Source organism: Coccinella septempunctata, chromosome 9 (assembly GCF_907165205.1).
Source record: "Coccinella septempunctata chromosome 9, icCocSept1.1, whole genome shotgun sequence".
NCBI lineage: Eukaryota > Metazoa > Arthropoda > Insecta > Coleoptera > Coccinellidae > Coccinella > Coccinella septempunctata.
This window is the reverse complement of record NC_058197.1, coordinates 12,267,050-12,293,669: the sequence shown is the minus strand read 5'-3', so window position 1 is coordinate 12,293,669 and position 26,620 is coordinate 12,267,050. Positions and strand designations below refer to the sequence as shown.

The window sequence follows — 26,620 nt, the reverse complement described above, 5'->3', positions numbered from 1 at the left end:
TTAAGTTTTTGAAGCAAATGATAAATAGGCAGTTATCAACGACGTACTTGCTAAGCACTTTTAATTGAAAACATTGTTCATGGTAGTAGATATACATCACTGAAGCAACTTGAACTACGTAAATCATTATATCGTATTATTCATTGTACCAAAGTTTGTCTGTTACCATACCTAGTCTTCGCAGTAAGTATATAATAATTCAACAATCATCATATTGTATTTTCCGTGGAAATAATTGAATTCACAACGTTTCAGGTTGATAAAGTGAAATTGAAGATATATTCATTGAGAATGTGAAATATTCATATTGGTATTTCAAAAATTATCTTGAATATCTTTCAGCATTTAAAATTTTCATCTCTTGTATCTTAAAAAATCGTTAGCCTGGTAGTATATGTCAGTGGGGGACAAGATACGTGCTTTTAATTCTTTTAATTTCGTATACTTGAGAATGTAGAATAGTTTTTTGTTGTTTTGAGTATTTCATTTGGATAGAAACAATATTTCCATAACACATTTCCAATTTGTTCCCAATTTTTTAGTAAAATACTATAACTACCCTTGTAGCTTTGATGAAAGATTCGTATACGTACATACAGGGTGTCCCAGAACTAGTGAATCAAACGTCACACCACGATAGAGTAGATCAAATACTATCGAATGACACCAACATTAGTTGAGCGAAAATGTGCCGATTCTGAAAAAACCTAACATAAAGTTGCCGATTTTCGAACTATTTTTTCCATCACAAGGCCAATTTGTGATTAACCCCTATAGAGAGGGTTTATTCTGAGTAATGAAAATCATGTAGAAAAACAATTGTTTTAATTTACATTTACTTAGGTTATCCATTAACTACTTGAAATAATTTCAATTAGGGAGATAAAACAATAATCTTAGATCAATATAATTTAAAATCGATACCTTTTTTCACAAACTGGCCCTGTGGTTAAGAAAAATAGTTCGAAAATCGGCAACTTTAGGTATTTTAATGAAATTCTGATTATTTTGGAAAAGGTACATTTTCGTTGAACTAATGTTGGTGTCATTCGATAATACTTGGTCTACTCTATCGTGGTGTGACGTTTGATTCATTAGTTTTGGGACGCCCTGTATATTCAATGAAATCAATCGTTAATTTATTAGAATCATCAAATGGCGATTCCATGAAGCGATTATGTACAGGGCGATTGTTTATATTTTACTCAATTGCTATCTCAGTTTATGTTGGTCTCACAAAAAGGTTTAAATGGGCGAATATGAAGTATTTTTTATGGCCATCAGGATTCAGTAACAGTAAATGCAAAAAAGAATCGAAAACCTAAACATTTTATGTAATTTCCTTATCGGTAGAGTTCTGATTTCAAATATAGGTATATACTTTACTGGGGTTATCTCTGTCATTTAAGCGAAAAATATAGATTTGTCTTGTGAATCTAAGGCAGAATGCCACAAGAAAGTATAGCCATGGATAATAAAACAATTAAATAGTTTTGTTTGACATTGACATTGACATTTCTTGTTATTCATAATGAAAGTCTTCATACTGAAGACGCGCTAAACGTTGGTTTTGCTTATTTTTCATAAAACCTGACACAATATCAACTCTTTCTACCTCAGAATATAACATTCATAATACATGAATTTAAATTACAAATTATGAATAAAAAGTAATATCAATGTCGAACAAAACAGTTTAATAATTGTTTTATTATCCATGGCTACTGTCGTGTGGCGTTCAACAGCCGTCTTAGATTCAGAAGAAACAATCTATGTTTTTAAAAACTAACAAAGATATATATTTGACGAACAAAAAAGAACTCTATACCGATTAGGAAGGAAAAATACAGGGTGTTTCATTTAAAAGTTCCAGGTTACATAAAATTTTTAGGTTTACGATGCTTGTTTTCATTTCGTAGTACTGAATTCTGAATGCCACTAAAATTGCTTCATATTTTCACATGCAAACGTTTTTGTAAGACCAATATCAAATGAGATACTTATTGAGTTATATTAACAATCACCCGGTAAGTAAAGTCTTGCAGATTTGTTTATTTACTAATAACCTACTAAAAAAAAACTTGGCGAACTATTTTCTTTCTAAGCTTTTAAGTCTTTTTTAAATTGAGTGAATTGGAGTTTTGAAGAAAAAAACTGCCTTCATATCAGTAGTAAGTATTGATAATGTGAATCAAGGTGCTCAATTATTATTTCCATGATAAATGTCGAAAATTCTCCAAAACGAATAGGGAGAGTGAACCAAAAACTAAGAACAACATAGAAAATATACATAGTAAATACATAAATAAATTACTGAAATGGTGAAATGATTAAATTTACCCCAATGTATTTACAAGTGTACCTAGTATTTACGCGCTTCCTATTGCTATTTTAGTGAAGATAAAATGATCACACTGCTGAAATTCATATCCAACTGCTTTTTGATCATTTATATTCTAACTTGTGATGGTTATATTCGATTATCATATGCATACAATTCATTTCAGTTCAGTGAAAACGAAATGTTTCACCTCAGAAAGTTCAGTGTACCAATAAATACCATTCGTATGTTCATTTTATCGAACATGAATTCCAGTTCTTCATTTCTTTCTTTGACTCATAAAATATACAGGCTGTTCCATTGGGAACATAGTAATTTAATCAATAAACAATGAACTTACTGATGAAACGTGTGATGGGTATATCTGATATATACGAGAATAGGGTTTGATAATATAAGCAGTATTTTCCCTGTTGTATGCATGTATGTATGTATGTTCGGTTGAAATAAATCAATGAATGAATATGGTACTCAAGTTGAGAAATAACTAGAAAAACGCAAGAATGTTAACTGCACATTTCAACAATTGTGTCGACATGCAACTGTATCTCACTTATCCCAACGTAAAATGAGCACCTACACCTGCTACAGTTCAAAAATCCAACAAAAGCCGAAAAAAGTAGAAAATAAACACAAATCCCGCCACCGACCGTAGCCCGCTAGAATTTCGCGAAACACGGAACACAAACAAATCGTTTTTAATTCTATTCATCAACTGGAGGCATTGAAAAGACCGTATGAAAACCTCCCCCAAAAAAGAAAAAGGTCGGTTTTTCCGGCACACATGCGCAAATGACGTGGCAAGCCGTATTTCTTTCATTTTTCGGTCCTTATCGCGGCTTCCCATGAGGAAAGAGAGGGAAAAAAGGCGAGATGGAGAGAGAAACGATAAAAATGAGTGGTGGCGTGCGAGTTGTCGATGGGGTTGGGGTTGCTTAGTCCTGCCAATGAAAGGGTTGGAGGGATACTTTGGTGGATTATTCGTGGTCATTGACTGATAGGTGACGGACATTTGTTGCTGCAACAGAAATTACTCCATTCCATCTATACCACAATTGTATCTAATAAATCTCATAAAGAATATTCAGTAAATCGAAGATGTTCTGAATATGGTCGCATAGGTCTTATAGAATTTTAAATTGCGATCTTTTTGATATAAAAAGATATTATACAGCGTGCCATGACGTCATCGATAATTTTTTAAATGACAATCTGATTCAATGGCTATTCTGCGAAGGTATTTGTTGAACAATAAGGTTGAATGGAGGTAAGTAAGAAGAGTAGAATGTTATCCAGAGGACAGAAGCAAGGATATTTATTATTTATAAGTTTGTCATTTTGTGAGCTAACAACGTTGAACGTTGGTCGAAAGATGATACAAAATGTCGTATTTAACTGGATTATACTAGATTGAAATTATCATTATGATTTTCTATACGGAGTTACGAAGATAGAACAAGAACACAAAATGAATTTCTTCGTTCTTCGAGACAAGTTTCCTAATTTACCACACATGTAGCAAAGTAGGTAGGTGTAGGTACCATAAGCAAGATTGAAAAACAGTTTAGTGAAAATGGGCATTCAAAAAAAAAAAACAAGTAACACTGACGGTTGCAGGAGAGATCTTGTAGGGGAGCATAATTTTGTTTTTGAAATTCGGTAAGGTGTGTATATCTTTATACACGCGTATCTCCCAGAGAAATCATCGTATATCCAAATGTTATACATATTCTAAAAGGTCATCGACCTTGGTGCAATTGTTCGGTCTTGAGGAATTCTTAGCTGACTTCATATTTTTGCGAATTTTTAAAAGGTCAATTTTCGACACGTGTATCTCCCAGAAAAACCATCCCAGATTCGAGTGTGATACACATTCTTAAAGAACTACCCTTCTAGTAAGAAATCTGGGAATTTCATCCATCCGAGTGCAACCGTTTGGTCTTGATGATCAAATGAATTTTTAACTGAACCCATCTTTTTCAGGATTTTTGAAGGTCAGCTTTCGAGTCGTTTATCTCCCAATAAAAGTAACCGTAGATGGAAATGTGATACATATTCTCAAAGAGCATTTTTTGTAGTAATAAATCTGAGAATTTCATTCATCTTGGCATAACCATTCGGTCTTAAGGAAGTTTTAACTGACCCCAACTTTTTGGGAATTTTGGTCAACGTGCGAGTGTACTTGCTTCCAGGAAAATAAAGGTAGATGTAAATGTGATACATACTCTTAAAAAGCATTTTCTCTAGTAATAAATGTGAGAATTTCATCCATTTAGGTCCAACCGTTCGGTCTTGACGAATTTTCAACTGAACCCATCTTTTTCAGGATTTTTGGAATCTCAGCTTTCGAGTCGTTTATCTCTGAAAAAGTCAGTAGTTACCCGTTTGATAGCCTCATCTAGGACGCCGTATTTGCAAATTCCCTCAGCTCGGGAGTAGTGTAACTGTTATCCATATCGCTATCACTATCCATTCTTGATTATAATGAACACTAATATTCAAATCACTCACCTAATTCACTCTTAAAATCAAGCCGTCTTCACTGGCCTTCAAAAATAGTCGAGTTTTCGTTCGAAAATTTGTGAGTAAAATGCAATTTTTTGTTCAGGTCGACAGAAAATGAAATTTAGCAACCTAAACTCGTACTTATAGGCTGGGAATATCTTCGTGAATTTACCTAGTAGGTGGATAACGTGCTGACATTGGAAAACAACATCAAAATTGCCTTTTTGCTCTCTCAAAAATGTCTGCATTTCAGTCAGAACACCAAAATTGCCTCTTCGCTCTCTTAAGAATGTCTGCATTTCAGTCAGTTTTGTGGTTTCTAAGAAAAAATAGATTTTAAGGTGCCATTTTTAGGGAGCTGCATCTGAACAGGGGGTGTTCAAAAAATATACATATAAATATATACTCCATTCATTTTTATTTAAGCACTCGGTTGGCCATGGAAATTTGACACATTTCACTCTGTATAGTACGAAAATGTGGGGTTATGCGCTTGTCCAAACATTTTTGGGTTTTAAATCAACGCTATGTTGACCGTTCTACGTAAAAGTTTCTGCTATTACATATTTTATCAGAATGTTGAATCTCTTCGGAAAATATGTGACGACCATAATTGAAGTTTATACAAACTGATTGAAGGCATACCAAATCCAGTTATTTGCATGGAAAATACAAGAGATCAGTATAATATCATAATATGTACTGGTTTGAGGAGAGTTAATGTTCGTTATCTTCTTTGGCTAAAGTTTGAATACGTTACATCAGTTGTAGATTTCAAAAATATTAATTAATTGGGAGTGGGTATCTCCCGAAGGAATTAACAGATAATTACAAGAGTGTTAAATTCTTAAACAAAAATCATCCTCCATCAATATAAGTAAATGGAATTAAAGGAAGTTTTAAGTCAAGATGAACTTCACCTTTGAACAAGAATTTCACATGAATAAACAATTTACAGGACAACTGGCGCGTATTTGTGGCTGATGATCTCAATACATTGATATAATAATAATAATTTGTTATTTATTGGTACCTTAAGACATTTACAATGCATATGATAAGTCAAATGAAAAATAGAAAAATGAATTTTCGGGAACTTATTCCACGATGACTTTCATCTAAAATCCTGTAGTAAACTTTTCGCATCAATTCACTCAAAAATAAAATTCTCAAATGCCACCACTTTTTGGGTCTCCCAATAGAAGGAAATTCTTTGTCATCCTCTTCATTCACAATCTTTCTGATTGTGAAAATATTCAGCTCAAAATAAGTCGTTTAGATTCAGATGAAACATTATATAAATTCACTTATATTGAATATGTTCCCTACCGTCTAACGTATTGTGGATTTTAGAATATCAGGGTAAAACTATTTGAATGAGCGAACCTGAATTCTAAATAGCACTTCCTGAAACCCTGTCTCTTTTTTCAATCACTTTCGGCATTTTCGTAATAAAAATTGATATAAGTTGCGGCAATGGCGTTATGAGATTAACGATATTTCACGAGTGCCAACCTTACTCCGTTCTAGTTACAAAAACATGAGAAAATTATTTCATGGCCAACCGACTGCTAAAATAAATGTGAATGGAGTAGGGATACACTAACTCTATTCTTTGACGAGAAATCACTCCTCAAATCTTTCGAAACTATTCATATGTACGTCTCTGAAACATATGGATAACCCTGCAAATTCTATAGGATATCTTCATCCAGTGAATGTGATATCCATGTGGATTTATGAAAGAAACAGCCTGCTGTGTAGGATTAGAGGTAGAAAAACTCCAACAGTTTGCGAAATCTTTCGAAAACTCAATGAGCAGTTCATCAACCACCAGAAGATTTTTCCCATTTCATCTATTACTGAAAGGCCATTGAATCAGGGTTTCTGAGCCCGGTAATACCTCTCCCAAACCCACAAATAATTAATCCGAGCGTGCCACCATCCGAATCTCCCACTGTCTTCCCTTTCGACCCCGAATATCGAACATCCCCAGCTCCTTCCCGGGTTCCAAGGAGTTCCTCTCCTAAAAATCCAGTGGGCGTTACTAGAAAATGGCGGTACTTCCTCCTTATATCCTATATTTCGTTGTCTCATGCATATTTAACAGGTATCGCCCTCTATCTTCCTCTCCAGCACCGCCGAATCTATGCTCCATCTTCTTCTTCCTTAAGATGCGCCTTAGACATTTTCCGTGCAGCCAGCAACCTTCCTCGCGGGTAGATCCTGCGTCCTGCTCCTTCGGAAACATCTCCCTCTCCTTCTCCAGTCGTACATTAGATATTTATATCTCTTTCCCGCTCGAAGGTGCGCTATTTTCTTCGTCTAAAACTGAGATTCCTCCCATTTTATATAATATTGATTTAAGATGGCGGTGCGATACGTGTTCCTCTATGTTCCCGCGGCCTGCTAGACCTCCGCGTCTCTTTCCAACGCCCTCGGCCAGGGCGACTGGATCGGGATGGAAGATGGGTACGTGCCGGTGAACTCGCCGGTCTACAGGGTGGATTATTCAACCGCCGGGAAGTTTTAGAATATATTAAAGTGGTAATCTGAAGTCACCCCGAGTTGAATTTCCCCACGTTAAGTTAGATTAATACCTAGGAGAATTTCGTGCACTAGTCATTATTAATGCTCGACAGAGTCTTGAGACGTGTGTAATTTAAGCCCTTTCCTAGTTTCTGGAGGATTAACATTTCAAATATAAATTAGTTGTTGCCGTTGGGGCGTGCATCTTCCTCCACATCGCGGTCTCAGTTGGCCCTGATGCCGGTAGATAGTACAGCCATATCGACAAGACGAGTCTGACAAACTTCGAAGCTCATTTGAAATATTAATGTATTGATTTGGTATGAATTTGTTAACATTATCTTCATCTTAGAGTTTGATGATGAAAAATTTCATCTAAATGATCCATATTTGCGTTTTATAACACTATCCTTACGTCAATTTTCTTTATGGAGTGGACAGACTCTGGTTTTTGACCACGCGTATTGTTATGTTATGTTCAAGTTGCCCCTACTTGAATAAAGAAATTTGTATTAATCCTTTGAAATTATTTTACAGCTGCAGTTGTTGGAAGGAATCAGATTGTTTTGTCCAAAACCATTTCCACAATTTATTATATTTACGGCCGATTTTATAACCAAACCTAAAGTCGCTTTAATTTTAAAGCTTCCTTTAACCCTACTAACGTACAGTTTCATAATCAAACCTAAACTCGCTTTAATTTTAAAGCTTCCTTTAACCCTACTTTAACGTCCAGTTTCATTCTCGAATTCAACGTCACTTTAAGCTTAAAGCTTCCTTTAAGGTCATTTTAATTAATAATCAAACCCAAAGTCCCTTTAATTTTAAAGCTTCCTTTAACCCTATTAAAAATGACACTACAGGAACTGGACGTTAGTAGGGTTGAAGGAAGCTTTAAAATTAAAGCGATTTTAGGTTTGATTATGAAAACGGTCGTAAAAATGACAGTAAAGGAAGCTTTAAGCTTATAAAGTGATCGTTTTGGCGAATGTTGAATGGACTGTATAAGAAAAAAAATGAAATGTGGAAAAATGCTGAAATTCTTACTCACCAAACTAAGCGAAGGCTTCACCAAGCACCCTTTCCTCTATTTTTGGTTCTTGTCTTCCACACAAAAAACAGAAGACACTATATAGCGGCACTAACGACTATTGCGGAATACTCTATATTTGATAGCGGGTGAACTAAAGTTTTGATAAGTATAGCGGGTTTTTCTATTCTAATAAGCGGAGATTTCTATAAATTAAGAGGAATTTCAAAGCGGGTGAAAACTATAATAATCAAAAATGAAAGGCAGCGATATATCTTCAAACGACAACTATCGATTCAATACTGAATCCATACGCGGACTTGTGAAGACGATTTCAACAGATGTTCTGTTCATGTGAAAAACGCAAAACGCAAAAAAACGCGTAAACAGTGACGTTGAATTCGATTATGAAACTGGACGTTACTTATTTCATCTGCAGAACAATTCATAAATCGTCAGCTTACTGACAAAACCAGATAAACCATCAGTAACTTTTGTTAGTTTAGTGTTTTTTTGATTGGAAGTTTCTCCCTACAATGGAACGACTACATTTAAGGATATCTTTAATAAGTGAAAAAATAACATAAATTGTAGTTCTTCGAACATCATTATGCATTTATATATACAGGGTGACAATTTGAGAACTTGCCAGGCCAATTATGCCACGACAAGGATGATTTCAGTGAAAATGCCGGAACAGGCCAATTTCTATTTGTAGGGGGACATATTTTGAGCAGAATTCTAAGCCGAAATCTCACCAACCCTAGGTTTAGGAGCTATCACCTCTAAATTCTCAATGGGGAATACAGGGTGAGCTATACCTCAATTTAAAGATCACTTGACCCTCTACATGAATACTATGGTTTGCAAATTTTTATTGAGTCCTTGAAGTAGTTACAGGGCTTGACAATTTTGAATCTTGCCAGGCCAATTATGTCTCGACAAGGATGTTTTCAGAGAAAATGCCGAAACAGGTCAATTTTTATTCGGAGGGGGACATGCTTCTACCAGAATTGTAGTCCAAAATCTCCTCAATCTGTAGTCCAAAATCTCCTCAATCTGTAGGGTTTGTCACCCCTAAATTCTTAATAGGGAATTGAGGGTGAGCTATACCTCAATTGGAAGACAATAGTATTATGTAGAGGGATATAGTCTTCCAATTGAGGTTTAGCTCACCCTCTATTTTGAGTCTATTTCCTATGAAGAATTTAGGAGTGATAGCCCCACATCTAGGTTTGAGGAGATTTAGGCTTACAATTTTGCTCGAAATATGTCCCCCTCCCTTTAAAAATTGACCTGTTCCGGCTTTTTCTTTGAAAACATCCTTGACGAGACATAATTGGCCTGGCAAGTTCTCAAATTGTCACCTTGTTTATCGATTTTGGTTACGGAAATGCACTCAACACAAAAATGGTAAAAAATGTACTTATACTCATGTTGTTTGGATTGTTAACCGACGAAATTTTCAATGATTGATATTGAATTCAATTTTTGCTTCACCGTCTGAATACACAGAAATTTCTTGTTACTTTCCATTCGATATGTAATGAGTATAGAAGTTTTTCGACCAATACTAAGTGACGCAGGAGGTAGAATACCAAATACTAGTATACATGAATGATTTTTCAGTCACTGGAACCACACTATTACCACTTCAAAAAACGAATGATTGTTCAATTGAAAGTGGACAAGTTTCCTGCAGGGTTGAAAATAACCAGTTTTTTAGAAACTGTAAGTGAGTTATATTGAATCCAAGGGTTTAAGCATTTTCGCCCCATTCTTTATTCTCTACCTGTTGTTGAAACTGACAGAACTCGTTTTAAAGAATAATTTCTCACGACTTGAGATATATGTTACAGTTGTTCACGTTGAACTCTAAAAGAACAAACAAAGAGTATTGGGAAATGCAATATGGAGTCTTGCATATGAAAATATGAATTTCGAAGGAAAATTTAATGCGAATCTTTATACGTTTCTTGTGGTACCATATCTACAATGATTCATTAACCATCTCCTCTAAGAAACGCATTTCCTACTACATCAAGAATCATCACAAAAAATATAGATTATTCATCATTCCCCTTTTTATAATTCTCTCCATGGTATAATTGTTATGGATCTTCATATTCTAGGCAAAAATTGAAGAAACGAAGAGTGCTGCCCACTCAAATATGCGTTATCAAGAGCCTTCAGCCAGTGGCGGTTCCAAGATTGATTTTGGGGGGCATATTATTATATTTAAAATTCTATAAGGTATTTGTTGATGTAAAATTGGTACATAGTATATCTTTATAATAATTGTAATATATGCTATATTTATGTTTGAAAGAAAACTTCTTTGAAACTTATTCTTATTGGAAGAGAAAAGTAACTGCGATAGTGCAAAAAATTATTCTGTCAAGTTCTCAAATGGCTCCCCTACTGAAAACACCCTTGCTATAGTCCAGGACCTCAAAAAATGTAACCAACCACCAGGGAACAGCAAGGAAGCCATATCCTAGCGTTGCTTAATTTCAGACTCGTCGACGAGAGAAAACGACCGGGCCACCCTCAAAGGAACAATTGGAGCAACATCAACCTCCAAATCTGAAGTTCCACCATTCGAAAGGTCCTTTCCACCCCATTATCAGTCGTCTTGAGAGAGGAGAGGCTCGGGTTCTTGAACATTCGTCCTTTATCTGGTCAAATAAAATTATACACGTCTTAGGGACAGTCATGCGTGCGCTAATTCATTTCGGATTTGCGCCGTGCGAGGATGAAAGGACTTCTTCGGGTCCTTAGGGTAGAGATTGGGGCCTTTGTGATTGTCCGAGACGCCGTCACCGCTGGACAGGAGAATTTATTCGAATATTCATGATTATTCAAGGTTTTAATTATACTTGTTTAGGGTATGATGTCGCTTTTGGATTAAACAGACCTATATCCTTCTTCTTAACGTTGTGAAGAAAAGTCTATTCACTAGTATATACACTGCACAAAAAAATTAACGCACATTCTGAAAATCTAAAATTGACATTATAACTTATTTCTTATGTTCTCTCGGGAAGGTTTTGAACGAAACAAGACACATTAAATGGAAGAAAAATTCAGGATTCCACCGAATCCTATGTGAAAGAAGAGAAATGATCAATTTTCAAAATACTGAAATGCTGATAAGTGATTTATTACTTGGTATTTCCACCCCTTGCGTTAATTACAGCTCGGCAACGACGGTTCATACTCAAAATGAGTGATCTTAAAATGTTCTCATCTAATCCTTCTCAGATTTCTCCGAGTTGGATTCCTAAGTCATTAAGTAGCTGGATGATTTTCTGAACTTCTCAGCCTTCTATTGAGGTTATTTCAAACCTGCTCAATCGGATTGAGATCTGGACTTCTTGCTGGCCATTCTATTCGAGAGACTTCAACCTCTTCAAGGTATATACTCCTGAACGATGCGCGCACGATGGGGTCTGGCATTATCGTCCATAAAAATTTTCATCAATGTATGGGGCAGATGGCACTACATGCTTTTCAAGAATGTTCCTTATATACTTATCAGCATTCATAGCTCCATTATCAACGACCACTAGGTCTGTGCGAGCAGTCAAAGATATTCCATCCCATACCATAATCGATCCTCCCCCGAAACCAGTAGAATTCAGGAAATTGCACTTATAGCATATCTTTCATGTGGACGTCTGTATACAAGAGAACGTCGATCACAATGGTAGAGGCAGAATCTAGACTCATCTGTGAAGAGAACTCTTTCCCAATCGGCCTCTTCCCAATTATTATGCTCTCTCGCAAAATCCAAACGCGCCCTTCGATGGGCTGGGGTAAGAGCTGGGCCTCTTGCCGCGATACGAGGCCTTAAATCATATTCTCTGAGGCGATTTCTTATTGTCTGAGTGCTAATTTGCACCTCATGAGTTTGCTCAAGCTGAATTTGGAGGAGGCGAGCGGTTGCAAACCGTTGTCTCAACGAAGAAACTCTCAAGTAACGTTCTTGAATGGCAGTTGTTACCCGTGGTCTACCCTGTCCTGGTTTTCGGACATTCATACCTGTCTCCCTGAATCGCTGCAACATTCTGGACACACTTGTATGGAAAACTTCAAACCTTTCTGCAATTCTTGTGTATGTCCACCCTTCTTCTCGCAAAACTACCGCTTGGGCACATTCCTCTTCGGGCAAATTGCGTGTTTCGCGTTGCATAGCGATCGAGTGTAGAAAATCAAACGAAAGAAAAACTATTGATCACTAGAATTGATCGAGAACAACTGATTTTAGAATGGAGCCAATACATTCAAAATCTGATAATATCATCTTTTTTTATTTCTGCTGGGAAAAAACATCTGTATTGAAGAAAACCGTTGAAAGTGGATAACATATGCATGCATAATTCTGATAAAAATAATTATCATTGAGAACACCTTCAGTTGTAGAATAAATTTGAGATTTCCATAATGTGCGTTAATTTTTTTGCGCAGTGTACTTCTAAAGTGTAAGTAAAAAGTATTTCCAATTTAAAAAAGAAATGCCTAAGATCCTGGCTTGAGAGACACGGAGATATATTATTTCCACAAATGGATATTTCGAATACTGCTAAATCGATTGAAAGAACTTTTGTTGGCAACTGATTCTTGTTGTTTCATTTGAAACAAATAACAAATTTATTCTCTGTTTCCCTGTTGATGCTATACCGAGAAGACTCTCTCAATAATCTCAAAATATACCCCATAGATTCATAAGCCCCCGAACGTCTTATCAGTTTATAAGTTCAACACACACCCGGCCATCAACTCTACTTCAGTGTAGCCAACTTTAGAGTATAAACAAACAGTATGGCCACAAGGAACTTCCAACATATACATATCTAAAGTAAACTGCGGCCAAAGATAAACTAACATTAACCTTATTACTCGAGAATATAGAACATATTCTGTTATAACTCGATTTAAATGCAAATATCTTATATTGAGTTGGAGGTTTCGAATTTTCACTAAGATAACACACCTAAGACGTCCGCAGGATGGGGTTGAATAGGGGATGGCCGGAATGTGGCTGGTTTGTATGATTCAGGGGAGAACTCAGGGAAGCAATTGTTCATTTTCGTCTCATTCTGCAAACGTTTTTTTACCAGTAAGAATAATCAGGATGCTATATGTAGATTGTAGATTTTAAAGAGATCTAGTGTGCCCTATGCATGTTGTATGTTTATACATACTCAACTTGTGGTAGAATGTTTAATACGACGATGTATTGATATCTAGTTAGCCTAGACCAGTTCCATGCATAAAAAAATATTGCGTTACCATAGCAACGAACGATGACTCATTAGAAGTGTCAGTGTGAAGTTTGAGGTCAAAAAAGTAATCCAGAGTTACGCAATAAATTAAAAGAAAGAAGATGTCCACCGAAATTGTGAAAATCGAAAAATCTGAGTATCGAGCCATCATCAAGTACCTGTATTTAAAAGGGTCAGGAGGTAAGGAGATTTACGAAGAAATGCTTAATACCCTTGGTGATCAATGTCCTCCGTATGCGACCGTGAAAAATTGGACTGCAAGCTTCAAAAGAGGTTAATTTTCCATTGAAGATGATGACCGATCGGGAAGGCCAGTTACTGTGTCAGTCCCCGAAAATATCGATGCAGTTCATGACATGATTTTATCAGACCGTCGAATTTGGCTAAAACGGATATCTGAAGCACTGAATATTTCGTACGAACGCATTCATCATATAGTTCACGTCAATTTGGACATGAGAAAAATTGCTGCAAAATGGATCCCCAAATGTTTGAATGTTAACCAAAAGCGTGCAAGGGTAGAAGTATCGCGTTTGATCTGTGCTCGATTTGAAAACGATGTAGACTTCTTAAACCGAATTGTTACCATGGATGACACTTGGGTAGATTTCTACGATCCAGAAACAAAGCAACAATCGATGGAATGGCTTCACTCTGGTTCTCCAAGACCTAAGAAGTTTCGTTTCCAGAAATCTGCTGGAAAAGTTCTTATCTCTTGGTTATCCTGTATGTATAGATTTCCTATCTATGCATATCGATCTTGACCATTCATATTGGCGAATTCTGCAGCAGCTTTGAAACCTTATTCTTCGATATAACTAGGGTTTGAAATATTTCTAGACATATAACCTAAACCGAGCCTTGTTTTTCCTGCAATTTGAACCATCAAAGTGTATTTTTTCAACAGATCTCAACATAAAACGTGAATCTCTTATCGTGCAGCAGTCTTGTGAATGCTTACAGCCCAACCCTTTAATCTGAATGAAGATTCACCTGGTGGTTAAGTCTAATTTCTACTGTGCGGTGTTGCTTGAGCTCAAAAAATTGAAAACAAAAACATTCACATACCGGGCGAGAGATAGCTACTGCTGTATTCTTCCGTACCTGCAATAACCTTGTAACTGCCATATTTACAATTAGCCCGTATGTAGTAAAAGTGGTCCCTAGGAACTTATAGCCCCCAGCGGTAATTAAACGATATTCAACAACTTTGAAATTCTGGTCATTATTCCAATCCAGTTATTACAGAACTAATTATCTCTTCCACATCTCTGCTTCGCCGATTCTGTGTCTATATTCATGAAGAAAGAGTTTTCGCTCTGGAATCGGTATTTGTGGATTGTTGGGCAGTTGGGACAGTGCAGTCTTGTTAGAAGACATGGAGGTGCTGGATCGAAACAATATTTTGGCAAAAGTAGAAAAAAATCGATGTAAGTTCAATATGGTTTGCAGTTAAATATCTGGGAATAACCCTAGATACCAAGCTTCTGTGGAGATCGCTGCTGCAAAGTTATGGAGATGATGGCCTCTAGAAGTCTGGCTGTTGACACTTGGAGATGTGACGCAAAACTGACCCATACAGATTTTGCGGGAAGAGGAAACAAACCCCCCGATTACCTGGTGAGGGAAATACTCTTCATTGCAACTCAATGCAAAAATTGCTATGAAAACTTGCAGGATTAACCTCCATGAAGCCATTCTAGATACTGGAGTTCATGAGAACTTTGTATCCCTCTTCCTCAAAAGACAACTAAGGACCATACCCTTAGTATAGGAACAAGGTACCCATGATGGACCAGCTTGAAAGTAGTGGGCTGCATAAGAATAGTTCCTCACAAGATTAAGTAGAAGGGGGGCTTAAAGATGATGCTAGGAATAGTAACAGAGGTTTGAGATACATAGTCCTCGTGAAAATGTGTAAGGAAATATGAAAACGAGATGAGCAATTAGTAATTCTGTGTTAGGACAGTCTCTTTCAAGGCTACAAAGCAAAATTTACATGAAGCAGCGATTTGGGAACGCCAGCAATGTTAATAGCCTTCAGAATAAAGGACAGTAGACTGCCTGAAGGAATTCATCGAATTTTCGAAACTGTCTCCCCAAAAACTTTCTGAATCAGATTTTGAGAATATGCTTAATCGAGTGTGACAGCTTCCTTTTATGTCAGTGAGTATGTTGTCTGGGAATTCTTCAGTTAGATACGCAATCTGTTACATAAAATATGACAGTAGTCATTCCAAAGATGATTTGACAGATTTAAAATTGAAGGATATTGGTTTAGTGTTGATGATCTCTCGAATATACACTCTACAATGTGCCAGAAGAGCTGAAGAGAAGTGATTTTAGCTCCATTTTGAGCAGTTCTCTTCATCACTTCTGAAATTTTCCTCAAAACTTTAAAGAAGGAAGGAGAACTCAAGGGAGAATCCTATGCCAGGTAAAAATGTTACGGAATATAGGTTTTCTCAATGTCAGCTACATGTTCATGCTGCAGATCAATGATGAGAATGCACATACATGGAACCTTCCAAGCAGAGTTTCCACTTCCTCATCACCAGGTGTGGATTGCGTATCCATTGTAGTTATTAAAGGCCCCTATTCAGAAAGCTGAAGGTATAGGGTTACAGATCTTTACAAATATATCATTGTAATAGACCAGAAAGTTCGTAAATAACGTCAAATAGTTTGAGTTAACCTCTGGATTGTGCTTCTGAGGCAATTGGAAGCTCACTATTCAACTCTTCAGCTTTCTATGGGACATTTCATTCTTCATGAAGACTACTACTACTTCATCTATAACTATCTATCCATAACTCCATAATGTAGATCATGCCAAATCGATATCGAGGAGCTTCTTAAGCTTCCCTTCCATCGAATCTCCGTCTTATATCTACATTCTCCCCTCCCTTCTTCTTCTCGACATAATAATCCCTCCTTATAATCATTTTCCAATGGAAATGCTCCAAAGTGCCGGCATCTTACATATCTTGCCTTATTATCGAGGAATGCGACGAGGGTTCGAAACCGCTAAACTGAAATCGATGTTTAATTACACGAAATTGTGGCAAATATGTTGAAGCATGATCGAGGGGCTTCCCTGCTTCGTTGTTTGCTCGATGAACTATGGCATGGCGGTCTAGATTTTCGATAATGTTTTGTGTTCATGAATTTGGGACGGACGTTTAATCACCACCAGCAACTCCACAAATTCGTTGATTTATTGGTAGAGCACATGAAGGTCCTAGTCCTAAAAAATTTTTCAGGCTGAACCTCGACAAACATAGTTTTCGCATTTCGGACCATCAAATGAGATGAAAATCATCTCTTTGGCCATTACAAGATACTAAACTCAGTTCCAATAAGTTGTAGTGATTTTTTGATCCATTGTACCACTAAGGGTCTTGTAAGGGAGATACAGTTCAAGCCCAGGAGCTCCAACAATCCCAGGAGCTTCACCAATTTGTTGTTGCTGGGGGTCTCTCAGAAGGGAGTTAGAGATATTGATGACCACCATCTCATTAAGTGATAGTTATTCCTGATAATAGACCCGTTTGACACTGATCAGTTTTGAGAATAGGTATATTATCCTAAACTGAAAGTCTCATATGGACGGTGCATAACCAAAATCTCTTAACACGGCTTTTAGGAGATCTGGAAGCAAATTATAGAGCAAGCTTATCATACTTCGTCCACCATTTAAGATCGTATACAAGTTTAGGAAAAATCACACCAGATAATGATTACTTGAGAGCATGCAATTAGTTTTGGTAGGTAACAGAATCGTGTAATAAATTTTTGTTTTTGAATTTTCCCCACGATGTTTCCTGACGTTCGGAGATAGTTTTCCATCAATGCCACATTATATTCTAGTGACATTACGTACTTGGAACTACATCATTGATATTTTGAAGTTTCAGTTCCTGTATGAAGCTTATCGTAGTTTAGAACTGCTTAAGGTTTCTACCAGAGATATAACGTTTTTGAGATATATGGCGATGAATGTACATTACACTGGGTTTCTACATTGACCTTGGCCTTTCGCATGTGTGGCTAAGCTCCTCACCCTTATCGCCATCTAACTCGAAAACAATTGAGTGTATGTAAAATTGCTTCAGACAAAACTTGCATGGAATTTTATTATCTACAACTTTCATAATGAACACAGAAACGATTAGAGGTACAAGAAGGGAGATATTTTCAAAAAATGCATTGTTATCATCTTCAAACTGTCAGATTAAGAAAATCCCCCTAATTACTGATTAGTGTCAGATTAAAGGGTCAACACGTCTGTAACACCGAGATTTACCATGAAAATCTGACACGCTGGAGTATGTACAAGTAACGATTTTTTTTGCATTTTCAAAGGACCTATGTGACCTTGCGTCACGTACAAATTGTCAGTCGTTTGAAAAGTAGCTTCCTTTGGATCCTCTGAAAATCTGACACTCTCGAAAATTTTGTTTTCACCATTTTCAACTCTTCCATAAGACCAGCGACACGATCAGAGACACGTAGGGCATAATAGAGTATCTTAATCTGACACTCTCGAGTATGTACACCTGATGATTTTTTTTACATCTTTGAGATTCTGCAGACGCTTTCCACACCGGTGAAAGTGGTACATCATAGAACCTTTTTTGCTTTATACTATCTAATCTTCAAAATCTCCACGACGCTCGAGTAAATCCCGATTCAGCATCGTGGACTCCCCAACTATTAGTGGTGCCCCATATCCAGAGGTACTAATAAGTTCAAAACTGGCTTTTTTCATTGGTTTTCTCATCAGCATTTGTCTGTTGTAGATGAATCTCGATCATATCGCATTAGTGTTGGAAGATTTAACAAATGGCTTATGTTCAGCCAAAAGCTTCGAGGTTTTTCAATTCAATAAGAAATTTCAGTTAGTTCAAAGCATCCCCATATACCGGTGTGAAATTTCAGAACAGCCTCTTCACCCTCCACGTATTGATCATCCGAAACTCGCTAATTCATCTCTCTAATGGCAGTTGCCAACCCGCATCCTACGCCACCCCAAAAACACCCCCCTAGAAGGTACAAAGTAAGACGGCGTCTCGTTTGAGAAACGAAAATTGAATATCTTGCGAAAACGGAAGCGGAAACAATGCTCCCATTGTAAATAGAGGAGCCGTTTCCTCATTGGCTGACGTTAATAACTCTAAGACTTTGGAAACGGGGTGAATTAATGAACACACCCTTCGTTCAGATTCTCTCTCTGAACAGCCGCGCTGTTCTCGATGTTCGGGAGCTGTCATACTCACAGCCCGCTTTTGCTTTCCCAGTTGTTATTTCTGAAGTCGTGTCTTATGTCATGGGAGAGAGGGTTTACTCAATACTTAATTGAATTGTTTCCATAGTTCTGCTCTGGCGGAATGATCTTTGCGGAATAATGGGAAGCGGCAGAAACATTTCAATATGCTCTATGCCGAATTGGAACCCTTTGAATCAAATTTAAATGTTTCAATAGAAGGATAAGAAAATATGGATCATGTATAAAAGTTACAATTTCAATCAGATAAATTGGTTAGCTCCATATAGTTGGGGTGCCGACGAGGGAAATTCGGGATTTACTCGGGCATGTCAGAATAATATAAGGGAACATACCTTGGACCCTGTAGAGTACCTCTACCATAAATTAGACCTGTATATAGGGGGAATTGTCTAGGACAGCCTGAATAGTAAAAAAAAAACGATCCTTGTACATAGTCGATCGTGTCAGATTAAGATATATGTGGTACATGTTGAAAAGTATATATTCTCCTAATCTGACAATTTAAGCGTTACGAAAATGTGTGGGAGGGCGCCAAAGTTGCAAAAAAAAACGTCACGTGTACATACTCGAACGCGGTGGCGTTTTTTCTTAGTTTGAAGCTAATGATTCAAGAATAACGGAAAAAATACAATCTGACAGTTTCAGCAATCCGAAACAATAAAAATTGGCCATAAAGGTCACAAAAATCAGTTTTTTTTTAATTATCTCCTCCCCTGGGCTTCCAATCTTTTTCGTATCCATCATAAAAGTTGTAGAGCATAACATTTTCTACAAATTTTGTCCGAAGTAATTTTTTCTACGTTTGAAGGTTTTTGAGATATATGGCGATGAATGTAGATTAGACTGAGATTCTACATTGACCTTGCCGTTTTGCATGTGTGGCTTAGCTCCTCGCCCTTATCGCCGTCTAACTCGAAAACGGTTGAAAGTATGTAAAATTGCATCAGATAAAAGTTGTGTAGAATTTTATTATCTATAACTTTCATAATGAATACAAAAACGAATAGAGGTACAGGCAGGGGAATATTCGAAAAAAAGCATTTTTATCATCTTCAAAGTGTCAGATTAAGAAAACCCCCCCTGATTAGTGTCAGATTAATGGGTCAATACGTCTACAACACCGAGATTAATCATCTCTATAAAAATCTGACACGCTCGAGTATGTACAAGTATTGATTTTTCTACATTTTCAAAGGACCGCTGTGACCTTGCATCACGTCCAAATTGTCAGTCCCTTGGAGATTAGCTTCCTTTGGGTCCAATTAACATATCCTCCAATAGTTCTTACCATTTTCAACTATTACGTACGACCAGACCCACCACGCAAACTGTCAGATAAGCATGAATTCCTTATCAGAGACACGTAGGGCATATACAGTATCTTAATCTGACACGCTCGAGTATGTACGATTTTTTTACATCTTTGAGATCCTTAAGACGCATTATAGAACCTTTTTTTCTTTCTACCATCTAAACTTCAAAATCCACTAGGTCTCCACGACGCTCGAGTAAATCCCTATTTAGCATCAACGGCTCCCCAACTAATAGCAACTCCCTGTAACCATAGCGGAGAATCCATTCTCTACCCTATCATCTAGTCTAGCTCGTCAATCGAATATAGGGTGTAAATCCACCACATGTTTGATGTGGATTGATGTATGGTTATAAGACGTTGAATTTCTTAGTCGCATTCCATGTTCCACGAAGCACAAAGTTCTTAGATGTGTAATGAACTAAGTTGTCGGGATTTGGATCAAACCGAAGATTTTTCTGCATTCTGCTAACTCGACAAATCCATTCGATTCATGGGTTCTGGATTTTGTCGATAGATTAAAAGGCAAGAGATATTTCTTTGAAATAAGGTCATACGATTACTGTTTGTTTTAGTGGTGCTTTCAGCTGTTATCACCCTTCGAAAAGACTCTTAATTCCCAGTTTCCCACAATCTAATATATAAAATTCTCGTGTCATAGTTTTCGTTACCATACTCCTCCGAAACGGCTTGACCGATTTTGATGAAATTTTTTGTGCTTATCCGGTATCTATGAGAATCGGCCAACATCTATTTTTCATCCCCCTAAATGTTAGGGGTAGTCCACCCCTAAATTTTTTTCTGTATTTTTTAGACAAAATTTTTAATTTCTATTTTTTTATGATACAACATACAAAAATACATACAATCCTCAATTTTCACCCTTCTACGATCAACCCTTATTTTTTAATAGCCATTTTAGTAATTTAATCATTAGGAAATTATTTATATGGCAAAACAACGTTTGCCGGGTCAGCTATCTATGAGAATCGGCCAACATCTATTTTTCATCCCCCTAAATGTTAGGGGTAGTCCACCCCTAAATTTTTTTTCTATTTTTTAGACAAAATTTTTAATTTCTATTTTTTTATGATACAACATGAAAATTATTTATATGGCAAAACAACGTTTGCCGGGTCAGCTAGTAATTACATATAATTCATTGATGATAATCGTTACTTTTTTGACAGAGTAGTAAATCAATCGCACTTTGATCAGTGGATTTTATCTATCGAATGAATCTATTCCTTTATTTTCAATGTAGGTATCCTCCACAAAATGATTGCATCTATTTTACCTCTGATAATTGTTCGGCTTCGCGTATCACGTGGTTACGGTGGGAGAATTGGTGAATTGTAGACGCCGATTCTGGTTCTTAAAAATCTCCGTTCATTCATTCGCTCAAGGTGCCATAACTTTCTTTTTAAACGAACTAGTTGTGGTGATATAAATGAATAAGTGAGTACTTCTTTTTTGCGAAAAAGAAGTTCAGTTCGATTTTGGCTTTGGTTTTCGGAATTCTGGCACCAAAGAATATTGTTGTGTGGGAAATTGGTACCTGAATTATTATACCATCTTACACAAGGAAGTTTTGGAATGGTTCACTGGTAATTATTATTCTTGTATTCCTCCAGGTCTCTCCCACAAAGCATCCCTATCATAATTACACTTTTAAATCCCCTCATTGATCGAATTCACCCATCATCTTTACACATAATATACAGAGTCAGTAAAAAGTCGAGCACAAATTCAAATCATATTGAATGAAATGTTTGAACTTATTGAATTCGAATTTTAAATTTTTTCAAGCGGTTTGATGTCAATGACATTCACCTCAATAGTGATTTATCTTTTCGATTTATGTCAAAATCTATGATTTATGTATTATCGAAAAGATGCCTTATTCCTTTACTAGGTTGATCAATTATTTGGAGACAAAATCGAATTTACAAAAAAATTATGTCTTTTCTTTTTTAATCAATTACCACCCTATGAAAGAAGCATATTTTGGAAAACACCTCAACAACACTTTTAAATATATGTCAGTGACCTCAAAATACCGTAATATGGGTAAAAAAATATCATCCCTGTAATAAAAAGGCGTAGATAGAAATTCCCAAAAATGACCAATTAATCTTAAGCAATGAAAGATCTATTCATTTGTGGCACAAATTTTTAGTGTTGCCATTTGAAAACCAATTGAATACATTTCACCTCTTGCAGAGAGTGGATGACAAATTTATAACCATGATATGAATGATAATATGAATTTTCTACGTTACTTTCTACTAACTCTGTATACAGGGTGACTCTATAACTAGTACAAATATTTCAGCAGTAGATTCTTGAGGTCCAAAGAAAGACTTATGTTTCATTCCATTTTTTCCGAATCGCCTCGGATTAAAAGATACAGGCTGTTGAAAAACCATAAAAAAATGTTATTTTTAGTTATCTCACAAACGGATTCATCGAATGAAATGAATTTTGGGATGAAGCTTTCCATTTATTTGATGAATCTTTTTCGAATATAAGATATCAGACACGTCTTCCAGTTTTCTCATTATGACAATCACGTACCATAAAAATACCTAAAATTCAAAGAATCCAACTCTGGAAACTGAGTTGGACGTTATCTAATGAACATTCGAACGTTTTGTGAAATAAAATTTGTCATATTTTCTCGTATGATGGGCCGTTTTCAAGTAATTTGATGTTCAAAGATTTAAAAGTATCTGTAAAATTTGAAAAATTTGGTACTTTTGCTGAATACAACTCTGCTTGAATGATTCACATATTTTTTTTAACAGATTTAGCATGTCATTTTGAAGGTTACTTTGTTTTCTAGGGGTGGCCATATCTTTTTATCAGGGCCGAGTTGGAAAAAATCGTACTGGAAAAAAGTGTTTCTTTTGACCTCAAAAATCTACTGTTAAAACATTTGTACGAGTCAAAGACTCACCCTGTATTTGTATGAATCAAACGAAAGTACGTTTATGATTACCTGATATAAAAATTCAATTCGACTTGAGTATTATCTTTAATCAGTTACGTTATTTATAAACCATGAATGAAAATCATTTGAATCGACAGCATATAATTCGCAACACTCAAGAATATTGAACGATTAGTTCCATCAAAAAGATTAATTGTTCGGAAACAAAAATCGTATTTGTAGTAGCTGAAAACAATGATCCTATTTTGGTGAGATGATTAACCATTTTCTCAAGTTTTTTGAGTGTCACAATCTCGTTTCATCAAAAAAGACTAAATATGATGATAGTTTCGCAAAAAAAGTGGATACGTTAGTAAGAAAACAATATTCGTATAATTATTTTGATCTCAAGTAATATCTCATAATAAAGAAAAGTGATAGTTCTACATCAATTGCTACATGCTTCTGAATTTGTAAATAAAAAAATCTTGGACGAGTATATCAACTATGAAATCCAACAATTTTGAAAATATCGAATGATCTTCCTGAGTTCCACCCTATTTGTCTGATATTGACTAATTTCTGATTCAACGTTGAAGGTTGAACTCTATTATTATTATGTCATTTTTCTAGTTGAGAAATATGTTCATCTTTTTTTGTGAGAATATTTGGATATAATCTTATAAAAAATCGTTTTTCAAATTTCAGCTGGTTTCCTAACTAAGAAACATTAAGGCGGAAGGTAAGTTAAACTGGATTTAGATCTTATTCTTCAAGAAAATTTCACTCTCTCATTTCACCCATTTGTCAATTTCGAGTGTCATTTTCTTTTGATCACATTTTTTACTCAATTGAGGGGAATGGAGTGTGGGAAGTATAGATATTTATTAACGCAGATCAATTCATGACGTGGAATAAAAAAATCTTAATAACATACTTCCCATTTACTTCCAGATGTACAGTCATGCTCTACACTATATGATTTTCTTCTTCTTCATACATTCCACATCCTCTTTCTTCAACGATCAAAGAAACATAGAAGACTCAACATTAACAGTTCCTGGACAAACATGCCAGTCTTTGAAAGCTACGTACAACTTAAGTTTGAGTTACTCATTTCTAAAGGAGAAATGCACTGAAATCGAAAACAAGAAAAGCATGAAAATCCAGATAGGCTTCGATGGAATCGATGAAAATCTGTTTGGAAGCTTGAAAAATATGGAAATTCTTCAGGTAACTTCCCTAAACTTCACCAAAATATACTTTAGAACTTTCAACTTGAGAACCATTGATTTATCGCATAATGAGATGAAGAGAATTGAACTGATAGTGTATAAGAATCTCAAAAATCTAGATTTATCCTATAACAAATTATCAAGCATCAAGTTAACTCCAGTGGAGAAGGAAAAGTCTGTACTAGAGATCTTGAATATTTCTCATAACGAAATAAGAAAATTTGACACAATTTCGTATTTCCGAAACATAAAATACCTAGATTTGAGCTGGAATAAGTTGGAAAAATTACCGAAACTCCCAACGAAAGAATTACGTTTCCTCAATTTATCTTTCAATGAGCTGTCATATCTGTCTCATAGTGATTTAAGTTCCTTGAAGAATCTTGAGTATCTTGATATATCTTACAATAATATCAGAAGTTTGGACGGAGTTCTGAAAACAACGTTGAAGAATTTGAAAATTTTGGATTTGAGAAGGTGTGAAACAAATGGTTTAGATTATAACGAATTGTTGAGGAATTACCCCAGTTTGGAAGAAGTGAAAACTACAAATAAAACCTTGGAATGTAGGGTGGATTTGAATGATACCAAAAAGACTCAACCCGACTCGAATAATACATGTTTCAGTGTTTCAAATTCAACAAAAACATGTTGTTGTACGATGAAAAAGAATATAATAAAACGTTCTGTACCTAATTCGCATTTCCACGCAACGATAAACAACAAGAAAATGACCCATAACATCTCTGGGGTTGCATCAACCACCAACTCTACCGCAACCAGCGAAATAACCCTCAAAGACTTCTTCGGTAAACTGCATCATCTCAATGTCGAAAATGTGAGGACCTTCCTCAACGTCACACTCAACAAAATCGATTCAAGCGTTTCGCAGTTACAAAACAGATACACCAATATAATAAACAAAATCGATTCCGACATGTTTTTGGTGAATTCTAAGCTCGATGAACTGAACGAAACTTTCAACGATATGCTGTTGGAAATTTCGAATTTGGACTCAGGAAACGGTTTTAACGCATCACAGAACACCATAAATCCTTCCTCATCGTTCATAGATCAAAATTACGAAGACATCATTTATCTCTTGAAACTCTGTTTGGTCCTCCTCTTGATCTCAGTTTCCTTAAACATCTTCAGGATTGTGATGAGGATAAGAAGATCTAGAATGTCGAAGAAATATAGAATGAACCTGCTCAATTTGGAATCGGTTGAACACCACTGAGATGACCTCGTAAAACTGACCTTGAGGTCAAAATCATTTTTGATGATTCGATGGAGACTTTTTGTGTCTCTCAAATGATTACATCGATTTCCGTTTGAGTCCAGAGATGTGATTTTAAATATATATCTACGATTATATGACGTGTTATTGAATTGTAGAGAGGAAGTCTATTTGATAATTGCATAATTGTTATTGATGGTTAAGTGACTGCCAATTTTTTTACAATGTTCTATTCACGCTACTTAATGATGTTGATTCAATGTTATTTTCTCTTTAATAGATGTTTGATTGAATAAAACTATTTTCTGACATGTTATTTTGTAGTTTTTCTAAGTGGAGTATAATTGAATATGCAGGGTGAAATTGAATTATATGTCATGAAGTTTGAGTGAGTTGATCTCTGATACTTTTTGCTTTATGTGAACATGATCTCTAAGTCTACGTTTTGTCATGGCTTAATGACTGAAGATACATACCACAAGACTGATTAAGCACAAATACTGCCATTCAAGATCGAAAATTTATGATCCTAGTTTCAAAATTCTGGGTAGCTTATTCTAGCCTGTTTTTGTATGAATCCTATGTAAATAACCAAGAAGTATTTGGTTCTGTTATATATTTTTGTTTATTGGCCCTAAAACAAAGCTCAGTAAACCTTAGGCACTTTCTACTGGAAGAATTTATGAAATCGAAAAAAATACAAAAAAATTCAAGCACAAATAATATAAACCCAGTTTGTAAAAAAAAATAGCCTAACTGAAACAAAAATATCTGAATTAAGTGAATGAAAATTCATGAATCATCACAATGAGATGGGCTTATTTTGTTAGAAATTTTATATCATGGTTTTTCTCAGGTCAAATTTCAGTTCTTAATTTTTTCTGAGGGGTCTTCCAGAATGTAAGCTTGGTTTTTGAA

At 35.8% G+C, this 26,620-nt stretch overlaps 1 protein-coding gene across 7 annotated transcripts; it reads left to right on the top strand.

The window, feature by feature from the left end:
* Window positions 1-163: 163 nt before the first annotated feature.
* On the top strand, window positions 164-26,018 carry LOC123320099 (toll-like receptor 3). 7 transcript variants are annotated; one of them, XM_044907279.1, is made up of 3 exons: window positions 164-183; window positions 23,936-23,969; window positions 24,182-26,018. In XM_044907279.1, the coding sequence occupies exon 3, from the start codon at window positions 24,182-24,184 to the stop codon at window positions 25,700-25,702; it is 1,521 nt and encodes a 506-aa protein (XP_044763214.1). In that variant the 5' UTR covers window positions 164-183; window positions 23,936-23,969; the 3' UTR covers window positions 25,703-26,018. The 7 variants fall into 7 exon arrangements, with proteins under 7 accessions (XP_044763214.1, XP_044763213.1, XP_044763209.1 ...); XM_044907278.1 differs by lacking the exon at window positions 164-183 and adding an exon at window positions 21,585-21,753; XM_044907274.1 differs by lacking the exon at window positions 164-183 and adding an exon at window positions 21,585-21,902.
* The last annotated feature ends 602 nt before the right edge of the window (window positions 26,019-26,620 follow it).

Bases quoted from the DNA above. Each gene is read 5' to 3' on its own strand.
- LOC123320099 (XM_044907279.1), top strand. From the start codon at position 24,182: ATGTACAGTCATGCTCTACACTATATGATTTTCTTCTTCTTCATACAT.